This window comes from Brassica napus, chromosome C3, assembly GCF_020379485.1.
Source record: "Brassica napus cultivar Da-Ae chromosome C3, Da-Ae, whole genome shotgun sequence".
NCBI lineage: Eukaryota > Viridiplantae > Streptophyta > Magnoliopsida > Brassicales > Brassicaceae > Brassica > Brassica napus.
Window position 1 is genome coordinate 71,317,808 of NC_063446.1, and position 23,261 is coordinate 71,341,068.

Here is a 23,261-nt window from a genome sequence, read left to right on the forward strand (position 1 = left end):
TCCAGTTCCATCAGCTATTGTTGTAGTTGTTTCTAAAAATGCATCACTAATCATATCTTGAACCCTATCATGATCTACCATCTGCTCATGATCTTGATGATAATTATATTCATTATGCAAATGATTCGGTTCTTCACTATGATGACCATCCTCAAAATTATTATTACTACTACTAGCTTCATTTCCCCCATAATCCTCTCCATGTTGATACCAAATGTAGTACTGTGGTGTAAATCCTTTGTTTACTAAATGCTTCCATACAGTTTCACTACGTGCAAATTTTGAATTCTTGCATTTCCGACAGGGGCATAACATCTTACCGCTTTCCTGTGTGATCGGTGTACAGCCCGCCTGGTGCATGAATGTCTCTAGCCCGCTCAGAAATGCGTTCGTCACCCTCCCGTCGGAATCTTTGTGCAAATACATCCAACTCCGTAACTCGTAAATACTACCGCCACCGGCCATTTTTTTCTTAGATTTTTTTTTGAAATCTTTTTTTTTCTGATTTTTTTTTCGGATTTTTTTTCTCCCGTTTGTGTTGTGAGGAAGAGAGTTGTGGGAAATGACATATATATAGAGAAATTTTCGAGTTGGGTAGTTGAAATATAACAACGATTTTACAAGAAATATTTTACATGGATTTTACATGGTTTTAACATATTATTTACAACGACTTTACGACGAAATTAGGTAAGTTAAAGCACATTTAATCACGTTTTCACCTAAATATAACGGTAACATGCTTCGTTGTAATGTCGATGTAATGATTACGACGTATTTCTCATTCCACGTACATTCGTCGTAAACTTACAAGGAGTTTATGACAAAATCAGTTCGTCGTAAATTTACATGGCGTTTACGACGAAAGTTAGATTCCTCGTAATTTCGTTGTAAAGCCCATGTAAATTTACGACAAAATATTTTCGTCGTAAATGTTCGTTGTTATGGGCACGTTTTCTTGCGGTGCGGGTTCATACTCCCGAACATCATCCGGTCTTTTTCAACAACAAAAACAATTATTGGATAGCATATCTAATTGGTGAGAGATGAATTGGCTTTTAAACTGTAAAATCCAAAAGAATTTGATTGCCAAAAAAACTTGATTAGAGATTTTTATCCATAATCTTACATGATTTTTTTATTATTAATTTGTTTTAGTGTGACTAACCAATAATACTACACTAGTTCAACAAATCCAAATACTCACAGCTAATATTTTAAGAAATTACAATTTTATGAGAAACAATTAGGAAGAAATGCAAAAAAAAATTATTATTGAAAATAAAAATATAAAAATTTTATCAGAAACCGTAAGTTTTTATATTATAGTATCTCATTAAAAATAAACAAAAAACAGAAGAAATGATAAACAAAAGGATTCTTATCTATTTAATAAATCGTGAGAAATTCATATAAACTAATATGACATTCGTGTCTTTATGGATTGTTTATTTTATTTTAAAAAAGATTGTATTAAAATGTTGAGATATTTTTGGATTTTTTAACTTATAGAGAGAGTCTTTAAGTAAAAGAGATTTAAATATGGGTATACAACTTTGACCAAGATTGTTTTGGATAATCTCTCTTTCAATGTTTTTCCGAGGAAAGATATATACCAAAATCTCTAAGCAAATTTGTAACCATGAGAGTAAATACAAAATCCTCTAGTTATGTCATAAATATATATGATTAATAATTGATCAGGTGAACTAATATATATATATTCATCAACAGAGTGGCAGAGACAACACACTTTGAGGTATATCACTCGGTCTCGGCTCCTCTTAATCCTTATGTGTATTGTGGGTTTTGTCTATTCAAAATTCTAGTGAGTGTTTCTCTTTGTGTATTGGTTCTATAATACATTTGTCGAGAGTTACAGTGGTGTCCAGCGAGATGGGAATGCGTAGCAACACGGGCTTATTCTTCTCACAGCCGCAACCAATCATCGATGATGATGGCCACACCGATGATGAGTTTGATGTAGATAAGCTTGAGAAGAGGATATGGAGGCAAGGAATGCGCCTAAAACGTCTTAAGGAACGTAGAAAGAATAAAGAAAGAGATGATGAGCAACTGATCTCGAAGTGCATGTTTAAAATGATGGAAGTGTGTAACGCACAAGGCTTTGTTTACGGGATCATTCCCGAGAACGGGAAACATATAATAAGTGCTTCTCATAATCTTCAAGAATGGTGGAAAGATAAGGTTAGGTTTGACCTTAATGGTCCAATTGCTATAGCAAAGCACCAAGAATCAAATAATATGGTTTGTGAGAGTAATGAAGAGGGTAACAATATTGCAAATCAACTATCTCAAAAATTTCTAAGAGATCTTCAAGATCCGACTCTTGGATGGCTTTTATCAGCATTGATGCCACATTGTGATCCTCCACAAAGACGGTTTCCTTTTGAGAAAAGAGTTAGACCGCCATGGTGGCCTACAGGGGAAGAGTATTGGTGGCCAAAAGATCAAGGTCCACCGCCTTATAAAAAGCCTCACGATCTGAAGAAGTCATGGAAAATTGGTGTGTTGACTTCAGTTATCAAGCATTTGTCTCCTGGTACAATGCGTGAGATTGTTACTCAAACTAAAAGTTTGTGGAATAAGATGACTACTAAAGAAAAGGACATTTGGTTTAACGTAATTGAAGAAGAAGAGGCCTCAAAACATGAGAAAATGTTAAATACTTCAAACTTTGAGATTAATGTTGGATTTCAAGACATGAATTCAAGAGAAAACAACCAACCGATTTGTCGAAACCGAAATGGCCTTTTTGCATCATCCAAGTTCCATGTGATGCCTATGCACGACAGAAACATTAATGGGAACCAATCTTGTTTAGTGGAGGGAAATCAAAGCGTGAACCTTCAGCCAGAAGCTCAGAATCATCAAGAACATTGGCATTTCGGTAGAAGTGAAGGAAACATTGTCGAAAGGAGTTCTGTGGAAGATTTGATGAAGTTGTCAAGCAACAACAATAAAAGAACGGTTTGATTTAATGTTTGGTTCTCCACCGTTGAATATGGCATCGTTCGACGGTGGACAGAAGCATAAAAACTTATATGGTTCGTCTTAAATTTTACTTGATATATATGGTACGATCTCTTCTTCTCATCTTTACCAAATAAATGGTCAATTACTGTTTTTAGAAATAAAACTTGAGTTTTCTGAATATAATGCAATCACAAATCTTGTTTTTTGTTTCTTTTTTTAATTTTCTGTAAAATTATCACATATCTTTAGTTTTCACATATTTAAAACAAAACAGTTGTACTTTAGACTATTCCATTGCTGATTAATACAATCGAATATTTTAAAAGGCTTAATTAGCGATAAGCCAACTAATACAAAACATTCGAGGAAATTTTGAAATGTTTCAAAGCTGCCCTATGATACCCTAATTTAGCCATGAGCGTTCAATTCTCGGTTCGGTTCCGGTTTGTTTCTTTCGATTCTCGGTTCGGTTCCAGTTATTTTATGTCGGTTATAGAGGTTTAGGATCCGTTACGGTATTTAGAAAGTTCGGTTTGATTCTGCTTCGGTTATTTTAGTTTTCGGCTCGGGTAACAAAATTGGAAATCATCATCTTATATCTAAAGTAATATCGGATCCTATTTGGTTCCGGTTTTTTGGTTAAATTTGGGTTAAAAAGGCAAAACCCCAAAATTTTCTGGATTAACTATCAGATTTTTTTGGGGTTTAAGAAATAAATGTGGATAATTCAGATAATTTAAAGTATTTTGGATAAAAACTATTCTAATAATTCATTTTTGGATATTTTAACGTATAAATAATATTTTTAAATTATTTGGTTATTTTAAAACTAAATATAGTTAATATATAAACTATATTATAGAAATTAAGGTATCTACCCGGTTTGGTTTTGGTTCAGTTTGGTTCTGGTTCTGATTTTTTGGTTCTAGATATGTGGATCGACAATATAATTGATAGGATCCAAACCTGAACTTGTTTTTCAGTTCGGTTCCAAAAAAATGTGTCTGGCCTAACTTGTCATGACACCAAAATGGTTTTCAAAAATAATTTAACTATTACGTTTCATTATACTTGATGATTTAATGGTAGTGGAAAAAAGAAAATGGTAAAAATCGTTACATATGTTTGAATCTACTGCGGAATTGGTTCAATCAACTGAAATTTCCAAGTATTTAACGGGAACCGGATGATAATTTATATCTAAAACCGGATCAAACCTATGGAACTTAAGAATGATGGAAGGGAATAAAATCAAACCAAACTTCTCCTCTGAGTCGACCACCTATTTCTCCACGATAACTATTGTATAGTGTTATATGTCTCCGAAACTATTGCCTCTATCTATTTGTCCCCGAAAATAAAGTTATATTTCTATTTCCCCCGAATATATAGTTCGAAACATATTTCTCCCTAATCATTGAATTAGACGGTTTAATATCGGTTTACTGTTTCAACCGAAACCGTAAACCACTTAAAGTTGATAGTTAACCAACTAAGATCCAATTAAGACTGATTTAAACCCGATTAAAAATCCAGCCTCACTATTAAAAAAAAAGAGAAAAAAAAAACCAACGTCATAAACGTAAGCCCAGAACCTGACCTTACGCAAAATCCCCAAATTGCTGGCGAAATGGATAAGAGATCAATGGCGTCAGTCTCTGGAGCTGTAGAAAACACAGAAGATGAGTAAAAGTGTATCAACCTCGTTCAATAAAGCCACATCCTCCCACTTGAAGATGTGATTATCATTTTGAAGCTACAAATTAAAAACAATCACAACACTGATAATCAAAAAGAAAAATCCCAAACACTATCTGAAACAATTACATTACCTTATTCTCTGCCGCAAATGAACATCGCAAGTATCTCTGGTATGGATTCTAGTCGGAATTGGACGTCAACGTCACCATTAACCTCCGGCCGAGGACCAGACGATGATCCCCTCGAATCTCCAGACGTGTTGCTCCGACCTCCAGCCATCACCTTCACAAAAATTAAAATTGATTTCAAAAGTTAGGGTTCTTACTGATTTTTGCGATTTGGGGTTTTCACAAGAGGGTTTTCATGTTTTAATGGGTCGGGTTTTGGTATGGTTAGTTGACTATATTTTGGTTTACTTCGGCTCTGTTTTACATCATAGATCGGAACCGATAGTATACCGTCTAATTCGATGATTGGAGATAAATAGGTTTCGAACTATATATTCGGGAGGAAATAGGAATTGAATTTTATTTTCAGGGACAAACAAATAGAAGCAATAGTTTCGGAGACATATAGCACTATACAGTAGTTCTCGTAGGGAAATAAGTGGTCGACCCAAACCGGATGAAATTTTAACTTAGCTGTTGTTGGGCCCAGTCCAAAGCAAGACCCTCCAAAAATAGGCGTATGCCACTTAGCATGGAGAACACACGGTATTCTTTAGTAAAAGGCGAAAGAATATTTCGCTTTGTGCTCACCACATGGCTGCGTGATTTCCTATGGGACAATAAGCCTGTATTTATAACGCGACTTCTTTATACTACTTGCTCTAAATGTTTCGATGTGGGACTCTAAAACCAAAGATCTATAGCGCTTACATATCTAAAACTCTTCGTGGGCTGGACTGTGCGAAAATAATCTTGGGCTTAAATTTAAACAGATCGTTGTCTTCTTCTGTTTGCTAATTGGGGGTTTATCCAGCTGAGTTTGTTAATGCTTTGGTCAATGGGTTTCGTCTTCTTTAGGGAATAGAGATTGGTGCTGATGAAATGCCGCAGTGTCCTGGGCTTGCTGTCTGGTCTACACTTTTGGTATAATGTGGCTGTTCCACAATGTGAGTTCTCAACATTTACTTTGCTAAAAGCTGAGCATGTTATGTTTTAAATACAGGTTTGTTTTAAACACTTAGCATGATCAGATTGGGACTTATGGACACTGAATTGAAGGGAAAAACGGCAGTCTACAGGAAAGGAACAAGGCCCGGTGAAGGCGTCTAGCCAGAGGAGGCACAAAACGTTTTGAAGACAGTGGCGGAGCTAGACGAAAGTTTTACCGGGGCCAGCGTAAAATTTATCTTCAATTTATAGGAGGCAGTAGAAGAAAATTCACAATTAAAATCATATAATTCTAGAATAAGCAATGAAAAAACAATTATTTGAGTTTTTCTAAGGGGGCAGCAGCTGCCCCCTTGCTCCCTAGCTCCCTCCGCCACTGTTTGAAGATCCTTTTTTTTTATGACCCGGTCAACTGACTAATCCCGGAGGCCAATGACAAGAGTCGGTTCCGTAATCTTTATCCAGCGGGGATCAAACCCAGGGTACCGAGCTTCCACAGAACCACTGGGCCACTGCGTTGGTACAGATCCCATTTTTGTTTGAGATAATTAATATGAGGTCCAACATTTCTTCTAGACTTCACATCTTTAACTTTCCACTACTTAGCTAAGCTTTTTCAAAAGCATATCTCAATGTCTGATAAGTGTCTTGTAAGAGTCATTTGCTTGGTGTGAACTGTTGTATATATATGTCTCTAACATTGTACTCTTTCTTCTGTTGATTGGTTTGCTATGGTTACCTTTGTGAATTGTGATGCGAGTCTGGAACTTGTTGATTGTTATTTAGTTAGATAAGAAACAAAAAAAAAAAAAATCTGATTGTAGTACTTAATGTTTAATATCAAAACCAAAACACCAAGTTTGTAGTAAATCAAAAGGCTACGTAATAAAATTCATGACCAAACTATAATTAAGTTACTAAAAAAAATCCCTGATACCAAAGTAGCTATTGGATCCTAACACCAAACAGCATAAACCCTCCTTTCTTCTCCTCTTGCTTGGTTTCTTCATCTTCTAACTTCGAGTTAAAGAAGTTTTCTGTTTTCATTTCTCCCTCAGACCTATTATGAACCATTTTGTTTTCTTCCTTGTGAGCCACGAAACCCTTGTGATCAACATCAATCATCAAGAACTTGTCTCTTTGCCCTTCTAATCTCCTGACATTACTCGGTACATCGCAAGAGTAAAAGACAATAACATCTTTCTCCTTGAGATTCTTCTCCTTCACGAAACCATTCCATCCTCTGGTGAAAACAAAGCTCTGGCTACTTCTCCAGTAACAATACCTAAACTTCCACTGTCTCATCGTTATACTGTCGTAAAACACAACCTCAACATCGTCCACAGCTTCACCCTCTTCTTGATCGTCGCTTATGAAAGGTAAATGCTTCACTGCATACTTTTTTGGTATCACAAGCCTATTCAGTTTCCCAACATCGCTAGGTGTCAGTTCCTTGTGAAAAAGTTGCGTGCAAGAGAAACACTTGTTTGATTCTTGTTTTGATTCCACGATGTTGAAGTTGGCCATCCGAGATCTCGACATGACATGATCTCTGAACTTGTGATGGTAAGAACCGTCTCTGATCATGTTCAACACAGCTTCTGTCGTGTAGAGGATTTGAAAGTCCGGTTCGTGGACCGTGAGTTCAGACCAAGGGAAGTTCCGGTGCGAGTTAGCGTCAAAGCCTCTGAGCTTGATAGATGCGCTATCGTAGGCAGCCGCGGCTTCAGCAGCGGATTTGAAAGTCCCGAGCCAAATCCTTCGGTGTTCTGCGTATATCTGAGCACCCCAGTGACCGTTCTGCTGCTGAACCACACCCTTGTATTTTGTTGTCGCCGTGTTGGACAAGGCAATTCTTGTGGTTGTAGACACAGTAGGTTTCGTGGCGAGACGCAAGAAAGAGTTACTTGAGCCTGAAGTCTCCGTTGTGGTCTTGGCTTCATTGCTTATCTCGTGGAGGATAACCATGGCGACAAGAAACAAAAACAAAACAAATCGAAGAGGCAGAGAGGTTTTTAAGGCAGAGAAGCAAAAAGAAAATAGAGTATTTTGAAGAAGAGATTTGAAGGCAATATTATGTTTACATGTTGTATCATTATCGTTGATTCTTTAGAATGTTACAGTTTCCATACTTGTTCTTGTTTCTAGTTTTTTGACAGAGTATTTTATTACACCAGAAGCTATTAGTGGTAAGTTACCTTGTTAATCAGATTCTTTTTTGTCAGATTTATTTTCTTGCTAGAAAACTAAAATTTCCTTGAGGATAACGACAGAAAATATTGATGTTAACAAAAAAATTGTCTTAATTAAGGCATTAGTGCTCTAATATCATGTTTGTCATGTCATGTGGTTTCTTGTTTTTTTTTTTCTGGTTCTTGTTACATCTGAAAAACTATTGATCAACATTTGACAGTTTCTTTACATGCATATTATTCAAGTACGAGGAGCATTATATTCAAATTTAATGCGATAATGTCTTCTTTTATTCCAACCAAGGGTAAAAGGAACAGCAAATCAAAGGGTATTATAAGCTATAACCAAAAAGGAAATATAAACAAGAAAACAAAACCATATATTGTGTCATTGTGTGTACATACATGAAAGATGCCTCGAAAGATAAATATTGCTACAAGACGAAGAAATTAAAAACAACTTCGTGTATATAGTTGTTGGATGTTGGTATATACTGTGGTCTCTAGGTTTACGAAACGAAGAGCAACCTCAACGGGGGTTCTTGCTCTTGGATTCTTAAATACACATAAATGTATATGTATATATTATATATACGTATGTAATTATGAAGCTTTTAGCTTTACTGAAAACCAACGGAAAGTTTTTTATTTAAGTTTAGTGTTTCACATTCACATGATGGAGCAGCTTTGTTGGTACGTGACTTCGTGACAACAGTGTAGGTGTGGCCCACCTCCCCAGCTTTCGTTGACGGGCCTCCAGGAATACTGGTACTGTTGGGCCTCATAGTACGGCCCACAATGATACGCACTAATTGGCATCAGTTGGGGAGCCGGAGCCGGAACTGGAGCCTGAATAAAAACTCGAGTTGGGGCTTGAACCGGAGCTGGAGCTGGAACCTTCTCGGGCTCTTTGGACTTCTCAGAAGGTTGAGCCTGGGCTGGAGGCGGCTTAGGTGGTTCGAGGATCACTATGGACTTGATAGAACGGTCTCCTTTGTAGCAGAGTTTGTTCATAAGCTTCTCAGGATCGTAACAAACCACCTTGATGATGATTGTGTTAGTCTTCTCATCGTACAATTCGTCTCTTATTTCTTGTTTTTATTTTTGCAAATCAACCAAAAGAATCGTATTATTGATGGAATTTAGACCATTTTCAACCACAATATAATTCAAAGAGGTAGAGAGAAACTCACGAGGGAATTTGCGGATAGCTTTCTTGGCCTTTTTGTAGCATTTGGAACATGCTAGATCGACCGTCAACTTCATTATCGTAACCTGTTATTGTTCATCATATAATTTGATCACTATCAGTTTTTTTTATCACTTTTACTTTTTTTTTTGACTAAATCACTTTTACTAGTTTATAAGAAATAAGAGAAGTAATATGAAAATTTCAGATCCGAAAAAGTAAATTAGTATAAAGTACCTTCTCCGCCATAGCTTGGGAGTCTCGAACTCACAAGAACGAAAGTTTTATGTGCATATTCTGTCTTGCAGGATCTTCGATATCACTATATAAAGGTATACAAATAAAATGAAAGAAGGAGAAAAAGAGAGATATAAGTTTCTGAAAAAGAATATCTTTAATATATTTTGACGTGTATTTTGTATGGAAAATATATTTTCGAAGTTTCTGAAAGCATAGTGTCTTTTTTTTTTTTTGTCAAAGAAAGCATAGTGTCTTCAATGTTAGAAGCCGACATTCTTATACAACAGAAAATTACTAAAATAGCCTCGCTTTTTCAGAGTAATATATAAGACCACACCATAGACTCAAGAGCGTGTCTTGCAGTGGTCCAATTCCTCTAATAGTATCCATATGTTTCTGTGGTGCTAATGAAAGACGCCGACGTCGATGAAATGGCTGTAAAAAGACTGTTTGACTTTGATGTTTCCATAAAGATTATTCTACTTATCAGAGAAGGACGACGAGTTGATAGAATCCAATTTTGTGACCTGAAATTTTTAAAATAAAAAGTGAAATGATATAATTTGACAATGAAATTAATCATTCTTGGATATTTTTGGTTTTTTTTTTAAACACTAGTTTATGATTTATTTTAGTTTTTTTTTTTAATTTCAAACGGGCGGTTACTATGAAGTATGTTTGGGCTAATAATCATAGCAACCACCCATTCGAGATTTAAAAAAAATAAATAAATCATAAACTAGTGCTTTAAAAATAAAGAAAGCAAGAAATATCCAATAATGGTCACAGCAACTTTAACTGGTTCAGTTAATTAGTGGTGATGTAAAATTAATACCCACAAGCTTCATTAAGTTCACTTTCATTTTCTTCGACATTTCTCCCCATAAATTTTAAAAAGTTCAGAAAAAATGTTTTGACCAAGAAAAATATTTAGAAGAAAGTTAGCGAGGTTAGACACTTAGAGAACTGAGAAAAGTCTAGAGAGAAAACAAAAACGTTGTAACTAAATGGTGGTAGTATAATTAATGGTTTCCACTTAGAAAAATAGTTGGCTTACGGGTTTAGACCATCGATCATTTTTCTTCAAACATGGAATTATCTTATCTCAGCGACTCCCATTTTAGCCAGTCAAAATAGTGTCATCTTTAAATCTGTTTAAAACCGATGAATAAATAACTCAATAACTATATTCAGCCTGAAAAGATTAGTGGTGATAAAAGCGGATCACATCTCATTGTTGGATCAAATTTTGATCAACTATGTGATTGGACCTAAATAACCTGGGCCGCGCAAAGAAGCCCAACTCCGGCTAACAAGAGAAGATCGATCTGAAGAGCCGGAGATCGCGGAGAAGTTGAGAAGAATCCAAGACCAATCTACTATAAGAAGAGATCTATGGCCCCGAGGAAAGACACAGAGAAAACCGTAGAGAGCTATACACACACATCAACCTCATTTCACTTGGCCTTGAATCTTTTCTTTTATCGATCTCGTCTGTAACGTCGGATCTCATTTCTTTTGTTGTATTCGATCTTATTCTTTAATAAAATCTATATTTTCCTACTAGAATCTGATTACGTCGTTGTGTTCTAAAGATATTGTTGCCTACATCATCTTTTCTTTCTTAGATTAAACTTTCAATCACTACAAAATACTTAGTGTAGATTTTAGGATCTACACTCTCATTATAAAAAAATATATATAACGTGAAAAGATCAACTAAAATGATACTTGAACAATAACGAGTAGTTGATATGTATCCCCAAAAAAAACAGTTGGTGTTTAAAGTATTTGATGCTAATAAAATTTAAACAGAATGGATAAATGTAATCACACATGTTTCCCTAGGAAGTGTTTCCCTAGGAATTGGGATGTCTGGTCGTTCGTAATGTTTTAGGTATTCTGTTTGAAATTTGAAATTCCATGTCTAACTCTTTATTCTCCGATTAATACAATATTGTTTATTTTGGGTCTAAAAAATTGACCGCATAGATTTATTTTAGGTTTTCTTTCTAAAAGGTCTCGTAATAATTAAAATTGGATCTCTCTGATTCTCCTTCTCAAACTAATGACCACACTCATCTTGTGTTTACATACCTCTCATTTCTAACTCGATAGGTACCAACTCATATCTTGAAGGGTATTTTGATTTTTTTGCAGATTTCTCGTCAACCTAGCTCTAATACCAATCGCTAGAAATTTAAAGGTCTATGTCCAACTTTTTATTGTCTGATTAATACGATATTATTCACTTTGAGCCTAAAAAACTAGCCAGATTTACTTTTGTTCTTTTTTCCAAAATGTCTCATAATAATTAGAGTTGAGCATTTTTTTTTATATATTAGATTCTCTTTTGTGTAAACTTTCCATGTGAGACTTAGATCGACATTTCTCATGTTATTCTTTTGGGAGGAAACAATGCTTTTGAAATTGAAGATAGATTCGACAAAATAAGTTTGTCCGGAAAGCATGTTTCTGATGGATTTTTGACGGATGTTTTTCTGTCGAGAATAGCATATTTTTGTTGAAAGGTAAACTTGATTTGGATCAAGTTAAGTATTGGGCTAATCATGTGTTGATCCAAAACTTAGTCCAAATTCTAGAAAAATCATCCACCACCTTAGAATAAAAATCTAGATATTCTCATAGAATTATCTAGATAATTATGATAAAAATCTTAGATATTATAGTAGAATTCTCTAGGTTTAGGATTAAAATATGTAAGATATTTTGTATTTTGGAGGCTATAAATACCTCCGCTCCCCTTTCATTTTGTATCACCAAGAAATAAACCAAGCTTGTAACAAGTAATAAAAATCTTCTTCTAAGTTATAAAATCTTTCTTCTTCACAAAGTTTCTTTCTTTTCAAACACTTAAAACACTTTCTCCATCTCTACAAAGTTTTTCATTCCAACAAAGTGGTATCAGAGCTACAAGTTCCTTTTGAAGATGGCAAACAATGGTGTTCCTTTCCAAGTTCCATTGCTCACTAAGAGCAACTATGACAATTGGAGTCTTAGGATGATGGCTATCCTAGGAGCACATGATGTGTAGGAGATAGTCGAGAAAGGCTTCAATGAACCGGAGAATGATGGTGGTCTATCTCAAACTCAAAAGGATGGTTTGAGAGATTCAAAGAAGAGAGACAAGAAGGCTCTTTGTCTAATCTATCAAGGGTTAGATGAAGATACATTCTAGAAGGTTGCTGGTGCAAGGACGTCCAAAGAAGCATGGGAGAAGCTTCAGACATCTTACAAGGGAGCGTAACAAGTTAAGAAGGTACGACTTCAAACTCTAAGAGGATAATTTGAAGCATTACAAATGAAGGAAGGATAACTCATCTCAGATTACTTCTCAAGAGTATTGACGGTTACTAATAATCTAAAAAGAAATGGTGAGAAGTTAGATGAGGTGAGAATCATGGAGAAAGTTCTTAGATCATTGGATTCGAAATTCGAACACATTTTTACCGTAATTGAAGAGACAAAAGACTTGGAGACTATGACAATGGAGCAACTTCTTAGATCACTACAAGCTTATGAAGAAAAGAAGAAGAAGAAAGAAGATATTGTGGAGCAAGTTCTCAAGATGAGAATTGATCACAAGGAAGAAAGTGGCCGAAGCAATCTAAGACGTGGTGGCGGTCATTTCCAAGGACGAGGTCGTGGTGTAAATGGACGAGGTTGGAGACTATATGAAGACAACTTCAACCAAAGAGGAGAGAATTCATCAAAAGGTCGTGGAAGAGGAAACCTAAAATCAAGGTACGATAAATCAAGCATCAAATGCTATAGTTGTGGAAAGTTTGGACATTATGCTTCTGTATGCAAAACTCCAAACAACAATAGAGTTGAAGAGAAGTCCAACTATGTTGAAGAAATAAGTAAAGAAAAAGATATGCTATTGATGACTTACAAGAAGGATGAACCAAATGAGGTTCACAAGTGGTACCTTGATAGTGGTGCAAGCAACCACATGTGTGGGAATAAAAGCATGTTCGTGGAGCTCGATGAATCGGTGAAAACCAATGTGGCTTTGGGAGATGAATCGAAGATGGAGGTGAAAGGTAAAGAAAATATTCTCATTTGCTTGAAGAATGGAGATCATCAATTCATTTCCAACGTTTACTACATTCCAAGCATGAAGACCAACATCTTGAGCCTAGGACAACTCTTAGAGAAATGTTATGACATTCGACTAAAAGATAATAGTCTTTCTTTAAGAGATAATGCAAATAATCTCATCACAAAGGTGACAATGTCAAGCAATAGAATGTTTGTCCTAAACATTCAAAATGACATTGCACGATGTCTCAAGATGTGCTACAAGGAGGAATCTTGGCTTTGGCATCTTCAATTCGGGCATCTCAACTTTGGAGGCTTAGAGCTACTTTCCAAGAAAGAAATGGTGAAAAGATTACCTTGCATCAGTCATCCAAATCAAGTGTGTGAAAGTTGCTTACTTGGAAAGCAATTCAAGATGAGTTTTCCAAAGGAGTCGGAAACAAGAGCAAAAAAGCCATTAGAACTCATACATACAGATGTATGTGGTCCGATCAAACCAAATTCACTTGGTAAGAGTAACTACTTCCTTCTCTTTATTGATGACTTTTCAAAAAAAAAACATGGGTTTACTTTTTGAAACAAAAATCAGAAGTGTTTGAAAATTTCAAAAAGTTCAAAGCCCATGTTGAGAAGGAAAGTGGTCTTAAGATCAAGTCCATGAGATCGGATCGAGGAGGAGAATTTATGTCCAAGGAGTTTCTGAAGTATTGTGAAGATAATGGCATCCGAAGACAATTGACGGTGCCAAGAACCCCTCAACAAAATGGAGTAGCGGAAAGAAAGAATAGGACAATACTTGAGATGGCAAGAAGCATGCTCAAGAGTAAGAAGCTACCAAAGGAGTTGTGGACAGAAGCAGTTGCTTGTGCAGTTTATATATCAAACCGTTCTCCAACAAAGAGTGTTTTAGAAAAGACACCACAAGAAGCTTGGAGCGGAAGGAAGCCTGGAGTCTCACACTTAAGAGTCTTTGGAAGCATTGCTCAAGCTCATGTTCCAGACGAGAAGCGGAGCAAACTAGATGATAAAAATGAGAAGTACATCTTCATTGGGTATGACGCTAACTCCAAAGGCTACAAGCTCTACAATCCTGAAACAAAGAAGACAATCATTAGTCGAAATGTCATCTTTGATGAAGAAGGAGAATGGGATTGGAGATCAAATAATGAAAACTACAACTTCTTTCCATCCTTTGAAGAAGAGAATGTGGAACAACCGAGAGAAGAGTCAGCTACACCACCAACTTCACCAACAACAAGTTCTCAAGGAGATGAAAGCTCAAGTGAAAGGACTCCACGTTTTAGAAGTCTACAAGACATCTACGAGGTAACTGAAAATCAAGATAATCTTACTCTATTTTGTCTATTTGCGGATTGAGAGCCTATGAACTTTGAAGAAGCTAAAGAAAAGAAGTCATGGAGAAGTGCAATGGATGAAGAAATCAAGTCGATTCAAAAGAATGATACATGGGAATTAGCTTCACTTTCAAATGGACACAAGGCAATTGGTGTGAAGTGGGTGTACAAGGCAAAGAAGAACTCTAAAGGAGAAGTTGAAAGGGACAAGGCAAGGTTGGTGGCAAAAGGCTATAGTCAAAGAGCCGGGATCGACTATGATGAGGTATTTTCTCCAGTTGCGCGCTTAGAAACGGTTAGACTAATCATTTCATTGGCAGCCCAAAAGAGTTGGAGGATACATCAAATGGATGTAAAATCAGCCTTCTTAAATGGAGACCTTGAGGAAGAAGTCTACATTGAGCAACCACAAGGCTACATAGTCAAAGGAGAAGAAGACAAAGTCTTAAGGCTGAAGAAGGCCCTTTATGGATTAAAGCTAGCACCAAGAGCATGGAACACTCGGATTGATAAGTACTTCAAGGAGAAAGGCTTCATCAAGTGTCCATATGAGCATGCACTTTATATCAAAACTCAAAACAATGATCTATTGATTGCATGCTTATATGTTGATGACTTGATATTTACTGGCAACAATCCGATGTTTGAAGATTTCAAGATGGAGATGACAAAGGAATTCGAGATGACTGACATTGGATTGATGTCATATTACCTTGACATTGAAGTAAAACAAGAAGAAAATGTAATCTTCATTACTCAAGAAGGGTATGCTAAAGAGGTGCTTAAGAAGTTCAAGATGGATGACTCAAATCCAGTTTGCACGCCAATGGAATGTGGAGTCAAGTTATCAAAGGAAGAAGAAGGAGAGAGTGTGGATCCAACACTATTTAAGAGTCTAGTTGGAAGCTTACGCTATCTAACGTGCACAAGGCCCGACATTCTACACGCAGTTGGAGTTGTGAGTCGATACATGGAGCATCCAACAACAACTCATTTCAAGGCAGCCAAGAGAATCCTACGCTATATCAAAGGTACAATCAACTTTGGCTTGTACTACTCTATTTCTAATGATTACAAGCTTGTTGGATATAGCGATAGCGATTGGGGTGGAGACGTGGATGACCGGAAAAGCACTAGTGGCTTCGTGTTTTTCATTGGAGAAACTGCTTTCACATGGATGTCAAAGAAGCAACCAATTGTCACTCTTTCTACTTGTGAAGCGGAGTATGTGACAGCTACTTCATGTGTTTGCCATGCTATTTGGCTACGAAACTTGCTAAAGGAGTTGAACCTACCACAAGAGGAGCCAACGAAGATCTTTGTGGATAACAAGTCGGCAATAGCATTGGCGAAAAATCCAGTCTTCCATGATTGAAGTAAGCACATCGACACTCGTTATCACTACATTCGAGAATGTGTTACTAAGATGGATGTGCAATTGGAGTATGTGAAGACAAATGATCAAGTAGCTGATATCTTCACCAAGCCATTCAAGCGAGAAGACTTTATCAAGATGAGGAGGTTACTCGGAGTAACAAATCAAGTTTAAGAGGGAGTGATGAAAGGTAAACTTGATTTGGATCAAGTTAAGTATTGGGCTAATCATGTTTTGATCCAAAACTTAGTCCAAATACTAGAAAAATCATCCACCTTCTTAGAATAAAAATCTAGATATTCTCATAGAATTATCTAGATAATTATGATAAAAAATCTTAGATATTATGGTAGAATTCTCTAGATTTAGGATTAAAATATGTAAGATATTTTGTATTTTGGAGGCTATAAATACCTCCACTCCCCCTTTCATTTTGTATCACCAAGAAATAAACCAAGCTTGTAACAAGTAATAAAAATCTTCTTCTAAGTTATAAAATCTTTCTTCTTCACAAAGTTTCTTTTTCTTCAAACACTTAAAACACTTTCTCCATCTCTACAAAGTTTTTCATTCCAACAATTTTCTTGTAGTATAGGCCATGAGCCTTGATCAACTGTCCGACTCACGCTGACACAAATTAAAAGTATAGTATTATAAAAATATTTAAAATTTAAGATCTTAAAATTTAAGATCTTAACATGTTAGAAACCATCACAAGAGTCTTTAAGAGCATTTGCAGCGGCGAGAGACTGTCAACAATTTCTCAAAGAAAAATTAAAAGAAAAATAGATTATGAATTATTCAAAAGACAGCTGAACCATTAAATAGAAGACACACACTAAAGCAGTCCCTCAAGACTTCATGAAAGTCTCTTCTTTCAGAAACGTCTGTGACTTCTTTCTTTCGTATTTGCACTCTTTCTCTTCATTTTCCATTTTTTGTTCTTCTACATTAATTGAAAAACTCTAGAAGAACTCCCCCTTAATGGAGTTTGTATTGACAAATATACATATCCAAACGTTGAATATGTTTGACATCACGAAATAAAGTTTCAACTCTTATTTACAAATAAAAATATAAATATTAAAATATAATAAAAAATGAAGATAACACTTTTCTTATCAAATCTAAATTTTAAAATATTTGAATCAAAAATTAAAATTATGCACATGGGGTTAATAAGAATCTAGTAAACCCTTAAAACTTAAAAGTAAGAAGATCTACACAAATCTTGTTTTCTCCTTTTTTGTTTTCTAGCTGAGAATGGAAAAGAGAAAAAATTGTGAATAGATAACTAAAAAACATATTCTGAATAGGATTAACACTGCAAATTCACATCTATAAAAACAAACACAACTATATTCATAGAGAAAGTAGAGTCGTGATTCTATGATAAGGTTAGCTATTGTCAAAGCAATGGATAATCGAATTCAAAAGAAGGATTTAATCTGTGAACTTCCAGATGAGTTGCTGTTAAAGATATTGGCTTCGCTTCCTAGTAAAGATGTTGTAACAACGAGTGTCTTGTCGAAATGGTGGCAATCTCTTTGGAAGGAGATGAAGACATTCCAGATATGATGACGAACTTCGATGTGGCAGTGCTATAACTGTTTCTAAGTTTACGCTATTTATTAGTAGAAGATCAAGAGTATCTTGCAGCTCAAGCTGAACCCATGTTATGAAAAACCAATCATCAAACGTTTGGTTAACAATGCAGTTGCTCGTTCTTTGAGAGAGCTGAGATTGAAGATGGTTTACAACTCATTCGAGTTGCCTGAAAGCTTGTTTTCCTGTCCACAACTTGAAACCCTAAAATTGGAGACACTAAGTCTCGTGGATGTTCCACCTAATGCTGATTTGACCTGCCTAAAACATCTCCACCTTTTATCGGTTAAGTTTTCATGCGACGAATCTGTGAAAACGCTTCTAAGCATATGCCCACGTCTTGAAGAATTGGTTGTGAGACGAAGCTCATATACAAATGTGAAGATATTTGCCATCAATGTCCCTACGCTGAGGAGTTTGTCTATTGATAATTCGTCTAGGAAATCTAGGCCTAAAGGTGTTCACGGGTTTTTGATTAATGCACCTTCTTTGAGGTGTTTTAGCATTAGGGATAGCTTCAGCAACTATTTACGGTTTAGAAATATGCCAAAGCTGGTTAAGTCTACTGTCAACGTTGTTAGTGACATTATGATACGATGATCCTCTTTAAATTGATAGGTTAATTTTTCTCTCAATCCTAATCTCTTTCAGATCGCTACAAGAAAAATGGCTTTTGTTAACGGGCGAAAAACGCTATCGAACGATACGATAGCGATTTTTGAAACGTTGTATCATCGCCCGTCATAATAGATAAGACACATTAGATAGCGGTTTTTTGTATTGTTATCTTATTATTATGAAATTTTTACCCTCAGAGACACATTTTGTCTTATTAATTTCACTCAAAGACACATTATGATACAACACACTTTCTCACACTTTCTCTATGTTATGTTTACTAATATAACCCTCACCCAACTAAACCAATCTAGTTAACCAAAACAAAACCAATTCCTTATCTTTTACTTTTCACTAACCATCTGTTTACCTTTTCCCTAAATAAAGTAACCTCTCACGAACAAAACTCCAATCTCTTTCTCTCTGTTTCCACTTTCTCGATCCAAATTTGGATCGCCTAACCTTCTCTAATCAAGAATCCGATTCATCGGTTGCAACATGTGTTCGATTCCGCCGCTTTGCTTCGGTTTCAATCTCCAACAGGGAAGGTTAGTTTTTGATTTCACAAACAATTACATAAGTCCAATTTTTCTTATCTGCCTAAACAAAAATCGCAGTCTTTTTTTTTATGATTTTGCAGAGAACGGAAAAGACCTCCGCCTTCCCGAGAGCGGGCAGCTTTTCGCAACAGATAGGAGACTGGTAGAAGATGAGTTTCGATGTATTTGGAGACGTCTTGTGGTCTTGTGGATGGGCATTTGGTGGATGAGAGATTGGTGAAGGGGAGTTGCATGGATTGGAGACTGGTAGAAGATGAGTTTCGATGTGTATGAAGATGGATGGACTAGAGTTTTGTGGACAGGAGATCGGTGGATATGATAGTCGTAGACATGAGATACGTGGACAACAGCTCTGTGGATAGCAAACAACAACATGAGTTAAGGGGAGTTGCATGGAGTGGAGACTGGTAGAAGATGAGTTTCGATGTGTATGAAGATGGATGGACAAGAGTTTCGTGGACAGGAGATCGGTGTGGACATGAGATACGTGGACAACAACTCTGTGGATAGCAAACAACAACATGAGTTTCGATGTGTAGAAGATGGATGGACATAAGTTTCTTGGACAAGAGATTCGGTGGATAGGATAGTGGTGGACATGAGATACGTGGACAACAGATCTGTGGATATCATGAGTGATATTTTGCCGTGACAATAAGAAATTAGCACATGAGATTATATTATGATGATAGTTCTCGGTTAGTTTGCATATGAAAATTAAAAATCAAAACTACAATAAGAAGTATTTAAAAGTAAAAATCAAACTTTGTATATCGGAGGATGAGAGTTTCTCAGCCATTAAGGATGAAAGTTTCTCAACCATTATAGTTTCTCAACCATTAGACCACACCTCCCATCCACTCATCACCTAACCACAATACTCCCGTCCAACCAGCGTCGGATCATATATCTGCTAACCAAACTTCGTCTGACCATATCTCTTCTGAGCACGACTCACCTACTTTCTCAACTTTCAAAACCCATTAATTACACCTTAAAGGCATGCTTCTTTGTAACCGTTGGATCTCATGTCTTTATATTGATCCAACGCCCACAAACCATTCACATAAACTCATATACCTACTTTCTGGTTTATAACTTTATTATTAAATTCAACCAGACACCAACTAAATTTCATTACGGTTGCCTCTTTAAAAACATTATTTTCCTGAGCCAAAAGCAAGGTTATTTTCGTCATGAATAAAACAGCTGTCATAGTAAAGTGTGTCAAAACAACATTGTGTCTTCTAGTGCAAAGATAACTCAGAAAGTGTCTTTTTATGTAAGTCTCTCTATTATTATATACAATAGCGTTTTGATTTATGCAATTAAATATTTTTTAATAACATATATTTTTTGCTATTATTAATATTATTAAAAATTAAAAAAATACAAAAATATAAAAAGTAAAATACAATTAAATATATAATTTATTTATTGTGATTTACAAAATAATTGAATTTGGTTTACAAAGTAACATTATTTTACAAAATTAAAAAATTTAAAAATAACTAAACCTAAAAAATTACACAGTTCACACCTAAACCTAATTTGATTGTTCTCCAACGAGCCGCCATGGGACTTTAGACGAAAAGCAAAGCAGTCTTCCGCAAAGTAATGTAGGGTTGTCGCAGAGGAGGAGCCATCTCCGGTTAGGTGTTGAGGAGAGGAGGTTTGGAGACGCAGATGAGGGGAGGAGAGGCGGCGCACAGAGGAAGACAGACGTCACGGGATATAATCTTCACGAAGGAGAGGAGGCGTCACGGTTAAGTAGATGGGATGCTCCTCCTCAGTCGTTGACGGAGACAGATCAGAAGATGGCGACGGCAGAGGTGGAGAGGTTGAGATCCGTGACGAGAAGACGTGGGCAAGCTTGAGCAGAGGTGGAGAAGAGATGCGATACAGAGAAGAAGATGAGAGGTTGGCGTTGCAGACGGAAACAAAAGAGACGGGAGAGAGAGAGAGAGAGAGAGAGAGAGAGAGAGAGAGAGAGAGAGAGAGAGAGAGAGAGAGAGAGAGAGAGAGAGAGAGAGAGAGAGAGAGATTGACTTTGATGATATTGTAGAGAAGAAGAAAAAGGATGTGCAGAGAGAGATATGATGTCGTAGTGAAGAAGACAAATATCTGAAACGAAAAAGAATAAAAAAAATTAAAAAAGAAACAACTATTGAATGAATCTGAACCATTGAATAAATTTAATCAATGGTCTACATTTTGCAATCCACGCACTTTTTATTTCAGCCAATAAAAAAATAGAAGGAGAGTTACTATAGTTTTGTCTAAGCAAAAGAAGAATTACTAGTTATTGTTATTTTTATTGGAGTTTTAATATTAAGTGTTAGAGATTTGTTTAAATTTTTAGTGTTGAGGTTTCTTTTTAATTATTGGTAGAGTTTATATTAAAAGTTAGAGTTTAGAATAAAGAAATATATGAGTATAGGGTTAGGGTTAAAGGTTTGGAATATTGATTTTGAGATTAATTTTGAGAAAATATTAACTTTTGGATTTATAACAAAGATTTAAAGTTAACTTTAACATTTGATGCTGAAATATTAGAGTTTAAAATTTGTATTTAGAATTTAGTGTTTAAAACTTGTTTAGGGTTTAGGGATTTAAAAAACCAAAGATAACGTTTTTAATTATGGTTTGCTATTAAATCTAAGTGTTACGTATAAAACCATATGATATCATAGCGTTTCCAAATATACGAGTTTACTATAGCGTTTCCAAATATACAAACGCTATCTAAAACTGACGTGTATGTCAACTATAGCACAATCGAAAAAAACGCTATGGTGTCGTGCTATCAAAGCGCATTTTTCTTGTAGTGGATATTAAAGTTATTTTTTGAAAATTATTTTCTTATTAATTGATACAATCAAGTTTTACCTTCAAAAGTATACTATAAGTGCACAGTAACCACATTAGTATATTCTTTTTTTTTTAATCTATCTTGGGCTCCACATAAGTGGGTCCAGACTAGCTACATGTTAGTAGCCTACGTTTTCAGCCCACGTATCGGTCCCTGTCCTTGGCGATGACGAAATGTTAATTTTCTAGTGGCCGGGACTCGAACCTCGGTGGCTTCACCGTATTGGCTTTGCCCTCAAGTTAATCACCCCAAACCACAAGCCATTATTCACATTAGTATATTCACTTAAATGTTTTTAGTAATCATGGGCGTTCGGGGTACCCGTTAGGATTTGAGTCGGATATTTTGGATTTTGGTTCAAAACTGTACCACACATCTCATTCTAGTAAATTTGTAAGTATGGGTAGGGTTTGGATATCACATCGGTTTTAGTTCTAATTTGTACCACATCCTATATAGGTTTTTTCTAATTTGTACCACATCCTATATAAAACCTATAAAGTAACCACATATCGTTCAGATTCAGGTTATATTACATTAGTTCGGATATACTGAAGTAAAATCTAAAATTTCAAAGCAAAACATAAAAAATAAATATTTATTTATATAAAATTGGATATTTAAGGTACTTATTTAAAATTTAAATGTTTTTTTAGATATCATACTAACTAAATAAAAAATTCAATATTCGAAGTACATATTTATGTTTCAAATATTTATATTACATATTAATTTGGACATTCAGATTGGTTTCCTTGGATTTGTTTTGGGATCTTTTTTGTTTTTTCGTGTTATCCGTTTAGGTTCAGTTATTAACAATCTGATTCGGATATGATTTGTAATTCCGTACAAAAATCCATTCGGATATTTCTTACATTTCAAACAGAATACGGATCGGGTTTTTCGGTTCGGGGTCAGTTCGGATTTTGGGTTAGTATGCCGATGCCTAGACTTTTTATGAAATCAAAATGGGGAGAATGGATAAATGCAATCACAAAGATGATCCCTGGGAATTGAGATGTGTGGTCCTCCGTAATGTTTTAGGTGTTCTTCTTTTGGGAGGAAAAAATGCTTTTGAAGCCGAAGGTTAAGCCTTTTTTTTGTTCTTTCATGTAACTGCAAACCCTTTGAAGTGGAGGGTGACTCAATGACTAATCGATTTAAATCAAGTGTCAAAAGGAAGACACAACTAACAACGGTTACTTGTCATTCACGACACACATCAATGGATCAATTGCTTTTTCTTTCTGTTGACAAAGTACAGAATTAGAATTTGTAACAATGAGTTTGTGAGAGGTGTTTTTCCACAATCCTTACCCTGCAACAGCCCTGTTCGTTTGGTTGCCGCAGGTTTCGGCGTCAGCGGCAGCGTCTGCG

The 23,261-nt window shown here is 35.7% G+C and overlaps 5 protein-coding genes and 1 non-coding gene across 6 annotated transcripts; 3 read left to right on the top strand and 3 right to left on the bottom strand.

Moving 5' to 3' along the window:
* Positions 1-836: 836 nt before the first annotated feature.
* LOC106358706 (protein ETHYLENE INSENSITIVE 3-like) lies at positions 837-4,147 on the top strand. The gene has a single exon (XM_048750532.1). It carries the CDS (start codon positions 1,897-1,899, stop codon positions 2,995-2,997), a length of 1,101 nt encoding a protein of 366 aa, XP_048606489.1. The 5' UTR covers positions 837-1,896; the 3' UTR covers positions 2,998-4,147.
* A 1,205-nt stretch (positions 4,148-5,352) lies between these two features.
* LOC125584892 lies at positions 5,353-5,465 on the bottom strand. Its single transcript, XR_007321799.1, has one exon. It is a non-coding gene; the product is annotated as a U5 spliceosomal RNA (small nuclear RNA).
* An 89-nt stretch (positions 5,466-5,554) lies between these two features.
* Positions 5,555-8,193, bottom strand: LOC106398531 (AP2/ERF and B3 domain-containing transcription factor At1g51120-like). Its single transcript, XM_048750533.1, has one exon. The coding sequence runs from the start codon at positions 7,779-7,781 to the stop codon at positions 6,759-6,761; it is 1,023 nt and encodes a 340-aa protein (XP_048606490.1). The 5' UTR covers positions 7,782-8,193; the 3' UTR covers positions 5,555-6,758.
* Positions 8,194-8,364: 171 nt separating this feature from the next.
* LOC106397116 lies at positions 8,365-9,679 on the bottom strand. The gene is made up of 3 exons (XM_013837672.3): positions 9,432-9,679; positions 9,199-9,280; positions 8,365-9,096 (listed from the first exon to the last, which is right to left on the bottom strand). Exons 1-3 carry the CDS (start codon positions 9,441-9,443, stop codon positions 8,675-8,677), a joined length of 516 nt encoding a protein of 171 aa, XP_013693126.1. The 5' UTR covers positions 9,444-9,679; the 3' UTR covers positions 8,365-8,674.
* Positions 9,680-12,942: 3,263 nt separating this feature from the next.
* Positions 12,943-14,829, top strand: LOC125583369. Its single transcript, XM_048750213.1, has 3 exons — positions 12,943-13,842; positions 14,400-14,621; positions 14,698-14,829. Exons 1-3 carry the CDS (start codon positions 12,943-12,945, stop codon positions 14,827-14,829), a joined length of 1,254 nt encoding a protein of 417 aa, XP_048606170.1.
* A 2,789-nt stretch (positions 14,830-17,618) lies between these two features.
* On the top strand, positions 17,619-21,033 carry LOC111203893 (putative FBD-associated F-box protein At1g50980). Its single transcript, XM_048750534.1, is given in 2 exon segments — positions 17,619-17,827; positions 17,879-21,033. Coding segments are annotated over 2 exon segments (765 nt in total). The 3' UTR covers positions 18,435-21,033.
* The last annotated feature ends 2,228 nt before the right edge of the window (positions 21,034-23,261 follow it).